At 40.2% G+C, this 17,110-nt stretch overlaps 3 protein-coding genes across 3 annotated transcripts; all 3 read left to right on the top strand.

Moving 5' to 3' along the window:
• The first annotated feature begins 2,017 nt into the window (after positions 1-2,017).
• On the top strand, positions 2,018-2,615 carry LOC118702130 (keratin-associated protein 3-1). The gene has a single exon (XM_036407790.2). The coding sequence runs from the start codon at positions 2,065-2,067 to the stop codon at positions 2,359-2,361; it is 297 nt and encodes a 98-aa protein (XP_036263683.1). The 5' UTR covers positions 2,018-2,064; the 3' UTR covers positions 2,362-2,615.
• Positions 2,616-9,826: 7,211 nt separating this feature from the next.
• Positions 9,827-10,547, top strand: LOC118702129 (keratin-associated protein 3-3). The gene has a single exon (XM_036407789.2). It carries the CDS (start codon positions 9,884-9,886, stop codon positions 10,178-10,180), a length of 297 nt encoding a protein of 98 aa, XP_036263682.1. The 5' UTR covers positions 9,827-9,883; the 3' UTR covers positions 10,181-10,547.
• Positions 10,548-14,949: 4,402 nt separating this feature from the next.
• On the top strand, positions 14,950-15,727 carry LOC118702131 (keratin-associated protein 3-3). The gene has a single exon (XM_036407791.2). It carries the CDS (start codon positions 15,014-15,016, stop codon positions 15,308-15,310), a length of 297 nt encoding a protein of 98 aa, XP_036263684.1. The 5' UTR covers positions 14,950-15,013; the 3' UTR covers positions 15,311-15,727.
• Positions 15,728-17,110: the final 1,383 nt, after the last annotated feature.

The following is a 17,110-nucleotide window of genomic DNA, read 5'->3' on the forward strand; positions in this document are numbered from 1 at the left end:
TCTACAGAAAGGTACTTAGGTTAAGAAAACAGGCTCTAAAATCAACTCCTCCTATGGTCTCAAGATTTCAATAAGCCAGTCCACCCCTCTCAGCAATCTTACACACAACTAATCTTGAGGCTCATCCTCACTCTAGTCAGAACTCTGCCCCAGCATGGGAGGGAAGATACACAGGGGCTTAGAGCGTGGAATCAGCTTTGCTTCAAATGCCAGCTCTATCCCTCACTCACTCCTTACTTAGCCTCTCTGTGCCTGGGTTCCTCACCTGTGAAATGGCAAAGGCAGTAACACTGCATACATCGTAAGGCTGTAGTAAGAAATGTGTAATATACATAAAGCACTCAGCACAAGACCTAATACTTAGTAAGTGATGATAATGATGACAATGATGATGATGGGCCTCCATTCAAAAACTAGTCATCTTTCTAAAATACAAATCCAATCATGTCCCACATGCATTCAAAACCCTTCCAGGAATGCTCACTAGCAACAGGATGTATTTAAAGGTCATGAGTGTGGGATACTACACAAACTTCTTCTCACCGTGGCACTAACCCATTTTTCCAATGCTGTCTCTCACCATTCTCCTCCAACACCTCCCAAACGGAGACCCAGAATCTGTGCCTTCGCCAGCCAATACTTCCACCATCCCAGGAATATACCAGAGCAGTTTTACTGGCTTCAGCACCCACACACATGTTTTCTTTTCATGAAGTTCTCCCCAAATCTCTCAGGCAGTGACCCCAGCTCTAAATTCCCACTCCTTACCCAGAAAACCTGAATGCACCGCCTTGTGCTGTCATTGGCAGCTCACTCCTCTGTGTTTTCGCCTCTGTGACTTCCTCAAAGACAAAAACCTATTTGCTTCCTTTTTGCATGCTGTCTGACTTACAGCAGGTACCGAACCAACAAGTGTCTGGTTGAACAAAGAGATACCTATTAAAGAAAAAGCTAATTTCCAGCAGAAATTATTCTAGTAAGAAAATGACTAAAATGAAAGCAGTTTTCATGTCAAGCATCCTTTGCATCCAGCATCTTGCTGATTTGCGTGCCCTTTGATTTCTGGCTCCTCTATATTGAGCAATTTTAAATTATTTTTCAAAGCCTGGACCATTTCATCTGAAGATGGGTCAGAAAAGATATACATTTTTAAGACTTTCAAATTAACACACACCTAAAATTTTACCAACTACTATTTTTCCTACTTTAAAGTAATTCTAAAACATCATACTGTTTTATGTCTTTAAAATTAAGTAATTGAATTTATTTATTTGTTAATCCTCACATGAGAATATTTTTCCATTGATTTTTAGAGAGAGTGGAAGAGAGGGGGGAAAACGGAGAAGCATCGATGTGAGAGAAACACATTGATTGGTTGCCTCCTAAAGGAGCCAGGACCAGGGTCTGGGCTGGGGAGGAGTCTGCAATCATGGCACGTGCCCTTGACTGGAATCAAATCCAGGAACCCTTTGGTTCACAGACCGCCACTCTATCCAATGAGCCAAACAGGCTAAAATAATAATCATTTTATTATTAAGATCGTAGAGGTTTAGATGTAATTTGGGAATCTCCCAAGAGTGTTCCACTGAACACTAACCTATAAAGCTGATCTATGAAAACTAAAATACAAAAATGAATAAATCTACAAATAAATAAAGACTAAATCTACAAACCTTATCACTTTTAAGCCATAAAGCAAAAAGTATCACATAGTTGCTGGCAGGAAAGCAATCAAAAAGCCTACTTCTCTCTTCCTGTGAAAGAAGACGAAAGACATGGGGGTGAGCATGCCAGGCCGTCATTAACAGATATGCAATGATTAGAAGACCATCACTTGGTGCCTTTGAACACTGAAAGGACATGCTGGTGCCATGACAAATAAACACTTAAGTAATTAGACAGTTTTTATGGAAATAGCTAGAAGGTGAAACATGGGGAAGGAAACCTTGCTAATAGGGCGACGCCCAGGGAGGTGGGTATATAAGCACCAGAGCAGAAGAGAGAAGCACCCAGACACTAAGAGACTTCTCTCCTCAACCCAACAAAAACCCCCATCTTCACGCCATGGCCTGCTGTGCTCCCTGCTGCTGCAGCGTCCCCACGGGCCCCGCCACCACCATCTGCTCCTCTGACAAGTGCTGCCGCTGCGGAGTCTGCCTGCCCAGCACCTGCCCGCATGACATCAGCCTCCTTCAGCCCACCTGCTGTGACACCTGCCCCCCACCCTGCTGCGAGCCCGACACCTACGTGCCAACTTGCTGGCTGCTCAACTCCTGCCACCCGACTCCCGGCCTGTACGGGATCAACGTGACGACCTGCGTTCAGCCCTGCTGTGAGAGCCCCTGCGAGCCCTGCTGTTAGGCCGCCAGGGCTTTGACAGGTTCCAGGATGTGCTGCTCGGCGTCCCACACATCACCCAGCCTTCAGCTACCTACGGCGGGCCAACTCCGTACTGTTCCCTGGGCCGTGTTTTCGTGAATTAGTCCAACTTCTTGGTTCTTTCCTCCTCTGGGGAGACTTGGCAGCCTTTGTTCTGTCTTTTAGGCTACTTTACTGCTCTTTGAGAAATAACCATGTTGACTACTCATTAATAAACTTCATTCTGGCTTAGCAAACGTGGCCTTGTGATTATTGATTCCATGTTCCCTCTCAGAGAAAGTAGAATGCCTACCTAAACCTGAACAGCAGGTCATCCTTCTACCCAAGATTCCCACCCCTCAGCAGAATGAGAGCTTTCAGGATGGAATCATTGAAAATTAGATATTGGCTCTTTGTAGTAGGTTAAAAAGTAAAAACTTCGGTAGGTCATTCTGTAGAATCTTCTATAACAATAAGTACTTTTTAAGATAACCACTGCACCAAGCACTATGCTAGAGTATAGAGATTATGTTTTTTAAATATTTTATTTTAATTTCTATAACCCCTAAAAGTAATTTTTCTTTCTTCCTTAACTAACTAAACAAACTACTCGCTTTGCTAGTATGTAGACATAATTTTAATTCCTTTAGTCAGAATCATCACTGAAATTCCAAGTTCAAAATGCTATGCAATTTTGGGATATATATATATATATATATATATATATATATACACACACACACACACAAAAATGTATATATATTCATTTCCTTATATATGTTGTCTTCTATGAATATTCCTTATTTCCTGAAATTAGGCTTGGCTTCCATTAGTCATAACTATATTTATAAACTTACTAGTCCAAATGGCATATAATAGCATGTCATTGAAATAAACTAAAAACATCAGACTAGTGCAGTATTCTTATATATCAGAAATAGCCTCACAATCATGGGCGTGAAAACATACATTTTCTCCTACAACAAACTTTTGCAATGACCAGTAATTCATCTGCTTGGTTGTCCTGGAAAAATCAAAGAGCAGGAAGGCTTGTGCAGGAAGTATACAAAATGCAGCCTAGTTGTATATTTTTCTTGGATTTGCCTTGGGACCTTGAGACATTCACTTCTCTCTCAGCCTCTGCTTCCTCGTTATTGCAGCAGAAATAATATTCTCTTCTCTGCTTACGTCCTAGGGCTATTGTGAGGGTCAAATGACCCAAAGCGTACACAGTAGCAAACCAGACACAGGGAGAGGCTCCACCATTACTGCCACACACTGGTTCCCAGCCTTATCACCAAAAGACATCTATTTATTTATTTTTTTATTTAATTTTATTTTATTTTTAGTTAATCCTCACCCGAGAATATTTTTCCATTGATATTTTTCTTTTTCTTTCCAGAGAGTGGAAAGAGAGAGAAAGACAGAAAGAAATATCCATGTAAGAGAAACACATCAATTGGTAGGCTCCTGCATGAGCCCTGACTAGGGCCCGGGTGGGAGAGGAGCCTGCCACTATGGTACATGCCCTTGACCAGAATCAAACCCTAGACCCTTTGATCCACAGGCCAACGCTCTATCCACTGAGCCAAACAGGCTAGGGCCATCCTTTTATTTCTTGAAAAATGTTTTCTTTTCCCAAATGGCTTTTAAAAATATTAATTTAATCATCTTTTTTGTTTTTGTTCATAAATACATTTATAAGTATCAGTGAGAGTTTTAGGATTAATAGAACTATTATTACTGTGCCAAGTTACCTTTTTTTTTTAGTCAAAAGCAAAGAAGTTTGATGTTATATATCTTTGTAAGGGATAAATACTTAGACTTTATTTTTTTTAGTCAAAAGCAAAGAAGTTTGATGTTATATATCTTTGTAAGGGATAAATACTTAGGCTTTATTTTTAATACTGAAAATAACTCTAAGTGTCCTGGGACTGCCATTGTGGACCTTCAGGCATTCAAGGCTAGTTAAAGAGCCCACCTGCAAACCAGGAGAAGGGTGAACTATTCTTGGCTCTGCCTCAGCTGTCTCTATGACTCTGAGCAAGTCACTTGAACTCTTTGGGTCTCAGGTCTTAAACCAGTAAAATGGGTTGGTTGACCAGATTCTCTCTACAGTCACTTTAGTTTTAACATTTTATGGTTCTAGATTATCCAGAGCATTTTAAGTAACAAGTATCCCACACCATTAACCAACCCTATCTCACCTTATTAATTGTACTGCTTTCATTCGACATAGCTAACATTTGGTGAATCTATCGGGCACTCAAATAAGTGCTTTATGTGCATATGTCATCTATTTCTAACAAAAACACTAAGAGGTGCCTATCATTATTCTCCTCACTTTGCAGGTCAGGAAACTGAGGCTGAGAAAGGTACTTGCCAACGTTGCACAAACTGTAACAGAGAAGGGATTAAACTTAAAACTGCCTGAATCCAAAGTCCCTTCTCTTTCCACTTCACCAAAGTATCTGTCTCCTCTGCAGACAGAAATATGATTACATGTGGCTATCTTTACTCAGGAGAATGTATATCCCCCTTGGCAACATTCTCTACTATCCCTCTGAACTGTGTCTTTGGTTGTATATGGTAACTCATCTTTCTCTGGTACCTTAAGACAAAACTGGTGAATACAATGAGTCTAGAAAAAACTGTTTTCAGTTCTAAGGTGAAAGCAAATCATCTTTTTTTTTTTTTTTAAGCCAGACTTTAAATACCGATTAGCAATATCAGTACAGGAGAAATACTGGCTGAGTCTTTAACCTTACATTGAAGGTTACTTTGGCAACTCAGACACATTATCAATTTTCTGATAAGTTTTAATAACCTAGTTCAATGTAAAAACAAACAAACCTTAAAGCTAATAATTATTTACCTTTGATAACAGAATAGAAAACCAGTCATTTCATTTTTCTTTCAAACTATTCCTGACACCTTCCTTCCACCTTCACTGACTCTAGCCTAACCTAGACCCTAACCACCACTCCCCTGATGACAACCACAGTCTTCCAAGTTGTCCTTGAGTCCAGTATTCTCTGCCCCTTCCTGCTCCCGAACAATATTCCTGTCAGACGAGGCTCCTGTCCCTGATATTGTTTAAACTGAGTTGCTCAAAACTCCAGGATGACTCAAGATGTCTTTTTTCACTGAATCAAAGCCAAGTTCTTCAGTGCATTTCTAAAGCCCTCAATAACCTGATATAGTCATCTTCACAAATCTTCCTGGCTACTAACTTTGGAGAAACATGCAACGTACATTCTAGTCAGAGCAATGCCCCCTATATAATGGTCAAGAGAGTGGTCTCCAAAACTAGGCTGTCATACCTATCACTTACTAGTTATGGGTCCTTGGTTATGTCTTTTAACTTGTCTATGCCTCAGGTTCCTCAAGTGTTAAGTAAGATTAAAAATAGTATGTATCCTAAAAAACACCTGAGTATACCACAAATCTGCCCAGGTGATGAAAAACAAGGAAAGACTGAAAAACTAATAAAATATATTAAGCTCTAACCTTGTCACTGACCAGAGAGGACTAACTAATGTAGTAATTGGTGCCACAGAGAGGGTCCTGGAACAGAAAGAGACATTAGTGAAAAAAAACTAGTGATATCTGAATAAAGTATGACATTTAATTAATAACAATATACCAATGTTGGCATCTTAGTTTTTGACAAATGCACAATGGTATTGTAAGATCCTATCATTGAGGGAAAACTGAGTGTGGGGTGTACAGGAACGGGTACTAAGTATACTAGGTGCCGTCCACAGGACAGTATATGCTAATTGTCAACCTCCAAGTCCAACCTGTGATACTCTGTGATGACCGTGTCTCTCCTTTGGCTGGTTTACTACTGGGTTCCACCAATATGGGGTGCTAGAGAGAGACTGCAAGGCCTGAGGAAGAATGAAGGGTCTTTAGCAACAGTTCTTTATCTGACAGAAGCAATAGATTTCTGTCTCCAACTGCTTCCGGCACTCAAAAAAAAAATGGCATCATTGCATCTCCTCAGAATCACCAGCATCAGCAAGGGAGTGACAATAGTTTGAAATAGAGCAACACAAATAAAACTGCAGGAGAGCCCATCCCAGGGCTGATAAATAGCAAGCTCTTGAGTTATCTGTACGGGATTATACAAACAGTAAGAAAACATTCTGATGTTCTGATGGACCGTGGCCATGTTCCCTGACACAAGTGGATATAAGAGACCAACCGAGGACGACTTTGTAGAACAAAATCTCCCTTTGCAATAAAAATCTGCCTGACCCACTGTCCCCATGTCTTGCTGGGAGCCTTGTCTCCAAGGATGCTACAGGGTCTCCACTGATAGGTGCTGTCAATTTGGAGACAACCTTCCCAGCAGCTGCTCACATGAGATTAGCCTTCTTCAGCCCACCAGCGGTGACACCTGCCCTCCACCCTGCCGCGTTCCTGATTCCTAGCGCCATTGTTAGGCAGTTCCACTGCCACCACCCCACTCCAAACCTGAGCATGACCTCTGTCCCAACCTGCATCCAGCCCTGAGAGTGTGAAGCACCTAGTGCCAGCCAAAGATCTTTCAAAGGGCTTCCCACATTGCCCCAAGGGACTGCAATAGTCATGAAGGGCTGCTCAGCAAATGGTCTTGAATTCGAAGCTCTGGAAGAAAATGTTCTGCCTCTGTGCCTTCAGTTTTGCAGAAGAAGTGTTCCTTCTGTGTTTTGGAAAGATGGTTTCAAATGAGAAGAGAAAAATGCTATCGTGGACCTCCTTAGTACTTTAAAAGAACTACCACTGCTTCCAAAACCACATATGTCTCAATGTTTAATGCTATAATGACCCCACAACTCTTGACACGTGTATACATCATAAACTATGAATGGGTCCAGAGGAAGTACACTTTCTGATGACATCAACATAAACCTCATCCAGAAAGAAAGCCTCACAATGATATGTAAGTACCTGAAAAAAATTGTATGGATAATAAAATATATTAAGCTCTAACCTTAGGATCATTTTAAATTCTGAGTGGTAGTACCTACTCTAAATTTTTATTTTTCCCTCTGCCTCTTTAAGTAATTTACATACATCCTTAAAGAGGCTGAGACACTGACATAGAGGTCAACAGCCACAGAAAGGGCCCCAAAGACTGAGAGAAGCCATCTTTTTTCGTTGTCTAATTTAGGTGAAGTTTTGAGTGTAAAACTGTTTGACAGCGGTAAAGTACTTCACAAGTGAAATGAATCATTTTACTGCTGTAAAATCTATAATGTAATCCAATTCAATAAACGTTTATCAAATGCCTACTATGTATCAGGCATTGTCCTAGGTACTTGGCAAAGACAAAGATTAAGGCAAGATTCCCACTTTTGAGGAGTTTGCATTGGAGTGAGGAGGGCAGGGTAAGTGAAAAACTATAATATAGAGCAGAATAAAACAAGGACTACGGGAAAAGATGGGCAACACACTTGGTGAGAACACAGAAGAGAATGCAAACAAGAAGAACCACCTAAAGTTCCTTTATGAGCTATCTGAGCTGATGCCTGAGGGGTAAGAGTTGAGAAGTAGAGAATTGGGGAAGGATATTTTTAAGAAATAATATGATCAGGATCACAGAAGTATAAAGTACCTAGGAGACTCCAACCTTCCTTTGTATTTGATGTACTTTATGATAAATATTAATATTTAAGCAAAATCAAACCAACTACAGTAACAAGCTCTTTTACTCATAAAATGTACGGCCTTATTTACCAGTGTTATTTAGATTTTCCACTAAAAAGCATTCTTCCCACTTAAATAGGCCATGCTGGTGATCATGAATGCGCCCTCAGAAACAACCCACCAACTAATCTGTATTTGGTGTTTATTCAACCATTTGCCACTCAACAAACTGTGTGATTTAGGTTCCACTATCTGCACAGTTTTGTGCTGACCATGGGGGAGGAGGTGAAGGTGTTGGACTCATAGACTATTCCACATTGGAGATGATCCGGGTCACTTCCTCATCTGCCATCCTGCTGGCAGGCAAACCAAGGCCAGCGGAGGTGAACGGTGTTATTTAGGGCATTCCTCAAAGGAATTTACAACCTAATTGAAAACCCAAGATACAAAAACAAAAATTCGAAGTAGGAAGCAAGTCAGTGGAGAAATGACTTGTATGAATGTCAACATTCTAAATCACATTTGATCAGATCCCTTTCCAGAACCTCCTGTATCTTATGATTTCTCCTTTTGATTTCTGCTTTGTCATATTTTATTTTTTTATTTACTTAAAATATATTTTTTATTGATTTCAGAGAGGAAGGGAGCAGGAGAGAGAGATAGAAACATCAATAATGAGAAAGAATTACTGATGGACTGCCTCCGCATGACCCCCACTGGGGATTGAGCCCACAACTTGGGCATGTGCCCTGACAGGGAATCAAACTGCGACCTCCTGGTTCATAGGTCGACATTCACAAACTGAGCCACACTGGCTGGGCTGTTTCATCTTACTTTAAAGTTAAATATATTATTCATGTGAAAATGAATGAAGACTGAGGGGCTTTTCTTTTAATGGTACATTTAACGAAAGAGAGCAACTGGGTGGATCCTTCCCTCCAGTAAATCTACACTTTGACCCACTACAAGACTGACATAACCATGAGAATAGAGATTGTTTATAAAAAAAAATAAGCCAGCCAGAGAAAGACAAATACTATATGATCGCACATGTGGAATAATGAGTAAAATAAACTGATGAACAAAATGGAACCAGAGGCATGAATCCATGGAGCAGACTGATGGCTATCAGAGAGGAGGAGGTGGAGGGGATGATAAAAAGTAAAGAGATTAGCCAAAGAACATATGGGCTCAGCACGTGGACACAAACAACAGTGTGGTGAAGGGCAGGGGAGAGGAAAGGGGCTGGGTGGAGGTGAGCAAAGAGAAAGAAAAATAGGGGACATCTGTAACAGTGTCAACAGCAAAAAATAATAATAATAAATAATAACAATAAAAAGTACAGTAAAAAATATTTAAAACCCATAAAGTACCACCACCTTTTGAAACTTACTACAGATTTATTGAAAATAATAAAAAGAGGTTTCATTTTATTCCATATGGATGTCACCCTGCTTGCTCAACAGAACCTGAATTATGTTATCAATAAATAAGGAAAATATGTTAGATGCCTGTACTCATCACCTCTGAAACTATAGCTGAATTGTCACTTGGTCTGATGATCCATAATGTATGTAAGATTTGCCATGCCAGGACCCAGTGAAGGCAAAATGTAATCATCTTACCACAAAAAAATGACAAGTCTATGAGTAAAAAAAGATGATTACTTTAATAAGGGTAAGGACTCTTAATGGACAAGTAAATTCCAAACTGATTAGGGAATCTTAGTGGGAAAGAGTGGCATAAACAAGACGAGGAAGCTTTCTGGTTAGACCAACACCCATTTGGGGAGCGTATATAAGAGCCCCAAAGCCAGTGGAGACATTTGCATCTCAGAAACCTCAGCTCTCTTTAGGGAAAACCAAAAGCACACCAGCTTCCCACCGCCATGGCCTGCTGTGCTCCCTGCTGCTGCAGTGTCCCCACCGGCCCCGCCACCACCATCTGCTCCTCTGACAAGTGCTGCCGCTGTGGAGTCTGCCTGCCCAGCACCTGCCCGCACACCACCTGGCTGCTGGAGCCCACCTGCTGTGACAACTGCCCCCCGCCCTGCCACATCCCTCAGCCCTGTGTGCCCACCTGCTTCCTGCTCAACTCCTGCCAGCCCACCCCGTGTCTGGAGACCATCAACCTCACCACCTGCACTCAGCCCTGCTGTGAGCCCTGCCTCCCCAGCTGCTGCTGATGGAGGGCCGCTGCACTCGGCGCCTGAGGATGAAGGACCCAGGAGCTGTCTGTTCAGGATTCACTTGCCTCAGTAGTTTATCAGAGGTCGAGGCAGACCAGAGGGCACAAGTACGGAAAACCTACCTTTCATTTTAATGGAAAGGAAAATTTTAAAATGGTTATGGTTATTTGGCTGGGTAATCATTTGATTCATTTGGGCAGGTGACTATCATCTACTGTCAAAAGACATTACAATCTGCGAGACTTCAGACAATATTTTCTTGGTCATGTTGCTTCCTGGATTCCATTTCTTGTCTTGGATATTTTCATAAAGCGGGGGGAAAAATTCATAATGGGTTTTCCAATAAACTTTGTTTCTCTGGCAATATGTGTTCTTTATTTGTGTTTTTTATATTTTTTTCATGTTTTTAAAAAGATAAAAGTAAGATGATTATTTTGTTATTTTTTAAAAGAATCTATTAGGAAGGACTAAAACGAGCTTACTAACATGGCTTGCTAACTTTTAATTGGTAATCTTTTATGTTCACCTCCTATCTCCTCTTACTCAGAAAACTACCATTTTGGGGGTGAGCCAACATTTTTTTACCTATCCTTTGCCAGGTAGATTACATGTGTTAACTCATGTGATCTTTAAAATAGCACTAACAGATGAGGAAGATGTAGCTTTAAGGTTATTCAACCTTCTCAAAGTCATAAAGTTGGTTACTAAGAAAAGCAGAACACAGTTCCTTGCATGTGTGACTTTGAAGGCCAATTATTTCTACCACGTCACAGAAGCTCCAATGCCAAAAGCACCAGAAGCTTAATGAACAGAGTTATGACATTGACTGAAAATATGCATGAGAAATAAAAAGTGTAAGAATCTTAACAAAACCTTATCCAATTGTAATAGAAAAAGATAGATTAGCTCACGGATTAAAAGTGACAGGTACTCAATTCTAAGATCTGGGTCATTTAGTGGGCCTACCAATTTTGACTTCATTTTTCCTTAGGAAGATATCAAATGGTCATTCTAGTAGCAGGGCACTAGGAATATACCTCTCTACCTTCCACCATCCTCAGCACAGAGGTCTAATTGGCATATTACCCTTTTATTATTATAGAAGATGCAATATGGCATATTATATATAAATTACATGTAATATATATATATATATATAAAAGCACAAGTCAAAATCTGAAAAGGTAGTGAACTAAACCAAAACAGTGCATGTGAAGAAAAAAAAAAAAGGTAGAGCCAGGAAGGAGGGAAGAGAATGCCTTTACAAAGCATGTTTTTAAATGTCCTTAGTGTGATTTCTGGTCAAGATGGCAGAGTAGGTAGGTAAATGCAGTACTACTTACATCCTCCCACAACTACACCAAAATTATAACTGAACTACAGAACAACCATCACTGAGTCTAGCTGCACAGAGTCATATAACTAAGGATATTTAGAAGAAGCCACCTGGAAATAGGCAGGAGAGGCTGAGACATGGAAGGAGCTGGCCCCACCCCGATGTGTGGCTGTTTAAAACCAGAAGGAATATCTGTTATAGAGGTCCCCCCTGAGGAGTGTGGAGTCCCAGCCCTACACCAAAGTCGCCAGCACAGGGAAGGAGGAGAAGAGGCAGGAGAGGAAAAAGAAGTGGAGGAGGAGAGGGATGAAGAGAAGGGGAGGAGCTGAGGAGAAGAGGAGGAGAGAAGGAGGAGGAGGCAGTAATAAATACATATCTATCAACAATTACTTTAAATGCAAATTGATTAAATGCTTCAATCAAAAGACATAGAGTGGTTGAATGGATAAGAACATAATATCCGCACATACGCTAACATGTCTACAAGAAACTCACTTCAGATAGAAAGACACACAGGCTGAAAGTAAAGGGATGAAAAAAATATTTAATGAAAATGGAGTGGGGAGCATGGGTAGCAATACTTATACCAGACAAAATAGACTTTCAAGCAAAGGCTATAACAAGAGACAAAGAAGGACCCAGCAATTCCACTTCTGGGCATTTATCTGAACCCAAAAACTAATTAAAAAAGACATAAACATCCATATGTTCATTATTATTTACATCATTATTTACAATAGCCAAGATATGGAAGCAATCTAAGTAGGTAAAAATAAATGCATAGATAAAGAAGTGGCACATATATACAATGGAATATTACGAGGCTATAAGAAAGAATGATGAAATCTTGGCATTTGTGACAATATGGATGGACCTAGAGGGTATTATGCTGAGTGAAATAAGTCAGACAGAGAAAGATAAACATCATGATTTCATTCATATGCCAATCGAAAGAACAAAATAAATGAACAAAACAAAAACAGATTCATAGATACATAAAACAATTTGACAGTTGTCAGAGGGGAGGATTTTGGGTGACTGGGTGAAAAAGGTGAAGGAATTAAGAAGTACAAATTGGTAGTTACAAAATAGTCATGAGGATGTATAGTATATAGTCAGTAATATTGTAATAACTATGTATGGTGCCAGATGGGTACTGGATTTATTGAGGTGATGTTTTCGTAAGTTATATAAATGTTTCATTACTTGGTTGTATACCTGAAACTAATATAATATTGTATATCACCTATAATTGAAAAAAATTAAAAATATTTTTAAAAGTGAAAAATGTCCTCAGTGTACCTGTCAGTCTCTCCAGGGAAGAGTTTCTCAGAGGACCCCAAAGCTTATTAGCAGCACATCTTTAAACAAACAGAACTTAGAAGCCAGGACACAAATCAACAAGGGATTTAGTCCATTTACTCACTCCTTTGGCCAGTATTTCTTGAGTGCTTCCCCTGTGCTAGGCACCATATCCATTCTAGAAGTATAAAGATAAAAGAAATGTGATTACTTAAAGTGTCCTCAAGTTTCTCTCAAATCTGGGAGAGTTATTATAATCATGATTTACATGCTCTATATATGTTGAGTGAATATAATTATAATGCTGTGGGATTTCTGCTGTGACTGAAATGTGAGCAGCAAGCACGCGAACATGCACAGAGTAACGAAAGCCCAGATCTGGTGATTCAGTATCAGGGTGAGGAATGGTTATGGAAAGCTCCGAGCTATCCAGGCTGAGCATTACAAGGCAGAGGGGTGGGGAGCAGTTGTTTCAGGCAGAACAGCAGCTTAGTAACTCATAGATGTAGTGACCACGAGGATAAGAGGATGAGGCAAGCAGGAGAGAAAAAATGGAAAGGCCCAGGGTGATGGCTCCCCAGAGGAAGGGGTCTAGATAAAAACTTCAAAGCAATGAGAGATTTGAAGCAAGAAACTAACAATCATATTTTACTTCTGTTTCTTTTTATTGTCAATCTTTAATTTTTGCCTTCACTGTCACAGATGTCCCTGTTGCTTATAGAATGGCATACTTAAAACTGAACATGTAGGGTGGGGCGGGAACCAGGTGGAAGGGAGCTATGGAGGGGAAGGAAAAACAATTGTAATAATCAGAGCAATAAAGATTTATTTAAAAAAAAAAAAACTGGACATGTTCCAGGGTGTGTGTGTGTGTGTGTGTGTGTGTGTGGATTTTTAGCACTTTGAAAATCTACCATCTAATAGGAGTCATCATGGTTTTCCCACATTTACTTAAAGGAAAAAAAATACCCTTTGTTCCTAAAAATAAAATGTTTAGTGCCTCTGACACATACTATAGACTTCATTTTAAACCACATAAAAAGTAGCTCTATCCTTATAGGTCCTATATTTAGTGTTTAACAAGTCAGTCACCGGACCACCTATGGCAAATTATCTCACTTCTCTTTGACTCACTATCCTAATGTGGAAACAGGAAAGTAATTCTCAGGTCTCTTAACCATTGCAGAGAAAATAAATTTTAATAAACTATTGCAAGTCTTTTTAATAAAAGAGATGAATTTATTAGCATAGATTTATTTTACAACTGTTTCTAATGTGTATTCTTAAGTCAATACTTTACACAGAACAGTAACAATTCTTTTAGCCTTATAATTTTGATTCAAAGTCACACTGTATTCTACATAAGAGATGGATATCTTTCTATCATGAAATTCCAATTGTGGAAGTCTGCAAGCCCCTTTGTAATGTCTTTCTTAAAATTTTCAAAATAATTTCCTTCTGCTTAATGTTTTTCTGCTCTTAAAATCCAGTCTTCTTTTGTTATATCAAAATGTATAACAACAATAATTTATAATAATATATTATGTGTGTGACAGAACTTCTATCAGACTCTAAGTTCTATGAGAACAAGGATGTTGTCTATTTTTTAAAATTGATTTCAGAGAGGAAAGACCTTGGGAGAGAAAGATAGAAACATCAATGGTGAGAGAGAATTATTGATCGGCTGTTTCTTGCACACCTCACATTGATAGGGATTGAGCTCACAACCCGGGCATGTGCCCTGATCTCCTGGTTCATAGGTCAATGAATACTTCATCAGATCAATGGATGCAGATAAAGATAAGAAGAATAAAAACTGACCAGCACTAGACCACAGGGGTACTATGATGCAATATTCCCCAGCAGGGCTGTGTTGGACTTATAATAGCAGAAGGCTTTGGTGATACCTCATAAAGCTTCTGTTCCCGTGACAAACAGAAAGAGTAATCAGCTCAGAATTAGCCAGGAACTCACGTAAAGGTTAATTAGGAGAATAGAAACTATTTACAAGCATCTAAATGTCAAAGGATAATGGACACAATAACATAAACAAGAACCAGGAAAGAAGCCTTCTGGTTGGACAACACCCAGTGGGGAGGGTATATAAGAACCCCAGAGCCAGGAGACATCCGTGTCTCAGAAACCTCATTGTCTTGAAACCGAACCAATAAAAACCACCGAGTCCCGCCGCCATGGCCTGCTGTGCTCCCTGCTGCTGCAGTGTCCCCACCGGCCCCGCCACCACCATCTGCTCCTCTGACAAGTGCTGCCGCTGCGGAGTCTGCCTGCCTAGCACCTGCCCGCACACCACCTGGCTGCTGGAGCCCACCTGCTGTGACAACTGCCCCCCGCCCTGCCACATCCCTCAGCCCTGTGTGCCCACCTGCTTCCTGCTCAACTCCTGCCAGCCCACCCCGTGTCTGGAGACCATCAACCTCACCACCTGCACTCAGCCCTGCTGTGAGCCCTGCCTCCCCAGCTGCTGCTGATGGAGGGCCGCTGCACTCGGCACCTGGCGTGAAAGAGTCCACCCAGAAGCTTTATTGTTCACCCGTTTCAGTATCTGCAACAAATTAACTTTGCTTTCGAAATTGGAACAAGGATGGCATTCTTACTGACACACCACTACGACCATCCCACACAAAAAAATAAAGAAAGAAAGAACTAGAAGAAGAACAAGAAGAAACCAAGAGGCTTTCAATGCCATGTAGGGATATCAGTAATCAAGGACAATTTGAGCAGGTAGATGCCTAAGGATTTGCCAAAGTTGTTCAATTCCTTCCTAGCAAAGTATATCTTTTTTTCGGTGTTTGGGAATTCTGTTTTCAGTTTTGGATGGCATCTTCCTAGAAATTCAACAGCTTCTTCGTGATCATTCTAATAAATTTTACGTCTCTGGCATAGCACAAATGTTTACAATTGCTTTGTTTTCTGTTAACTCCTTAAATGTATTTATTAACTACAAAAGTCGGCATTTAAACCAGTTAACAGCCACGATGTTTTGAATTTAATTAAAAAAGGTTTGCGGCTGTGTCTATAGATGCTTATAGCGTAAAAACGGTTAAGAAAAAATGAAAACATCTGCAAGACTGAAAATGGTGGCAGTACAAATATTTCGTTCTTGTAAAAAAAAAACTAAATATTCTTGCATAAGAGATGGTTTATTACACTGGCATACATGAAAGTAGACTTTATCTGACTTGTCCATTCAAAAAAAATTGTTTAAGATAGGTTGGGAAATACTGAACATAATCTGAAGATCAAATATGATCCTATATAATAAAAGGCTTATATGCAAATCAACCAGCAAAATTATTGGTTGCTGTGACATTCACTGACCACCAGGGTACAGACACTCAATGCAGGAGCTGCCCCCTGGTGGTCAGTGCACTACCACAGGGGGAACACCACTCATCCAGAAGCCAGGCTAAAGGCTGGCTGGTGACTGCAGTGGTGGTGGCGGGAGCCTCTCCTGTCTCCAAGGCAGCGCTAAGGATGTCTGACTGACTGTTTAAGCCTGCTCCCCACAGTTGGACATCCCCCAAGGACTCCTGGACCGGCTGAGAGGATCCCCCACCCCAGTGCAAAATTTTCATGTACTGGGCCTCTAGCATAACATATTAACTCATCCAGGTGACCTGATCTATTTACAGAAAAAATTAATAATATAATGTCATCACTGAATTTCTATTTTTTGAATATTTACTGAATGTTCTGCATTTTATTGTCCCTGTTTAAAATGAGCTGACAGTCTGGCAGGTTAGGTATATACATGCACAATACCCACTCATTCCTTCAGACAATTAACCATTATTTATTGAATGCCAGACACCGAATTAAAATAAGAAAATACAAGTGATTTGCCACTTTAGTAAAGTGCTGCACTACTATAAAATTGAAAACAATTAAGAAATTAATATTGCTGCCATGGTGAAGAGGAGACATAGTCAAAGACAAATTGACTGGAGGTAGGGGTCAAAGGGTATGGAAGAAAAGAGGGCATCAAAGGAAAACTAGGCAGTGGAGTTATGTCACCAGATGAGCAAAGAGTTGGAAAAAAGGGAGCATAGAAAGAGGAGAAATTTTTAAAAATAAGTACTGTGTTCTACTGTAGACATGTCAAGTTTGAGGCACAACTGGCATATCTAAATAGCATTTAGGCAGCTGGAATTTGCACAATGGTGCAAGGAAAGGAAGAAGATGTATGAGAAAGGATGCAGAAATCTGTGTGAAAGTTTTTAATCAAGTTGTTGCAGAGGGCTGGGTTGCATGACACAGGGTGCAATTCC

Source organism: Pipistrellus kuhlii, unplaced genomic scaffold (assembly GCF_014108245.1).
Source record: "Pipistrellus kuhlii isolate mPipKuh1 unplaced genomic scaffold, mPipKuh1.p scaffold_m20_p_37, whole genome shotgun sequence".
In the NCBI taxonomy this organism is placed as follows: Eukaryota; Metazoa; Chordata; class Mammalia; order Chiroptera; family Vespertilionidae; genus Pipistrellus; species Pipistrellus kuhlii.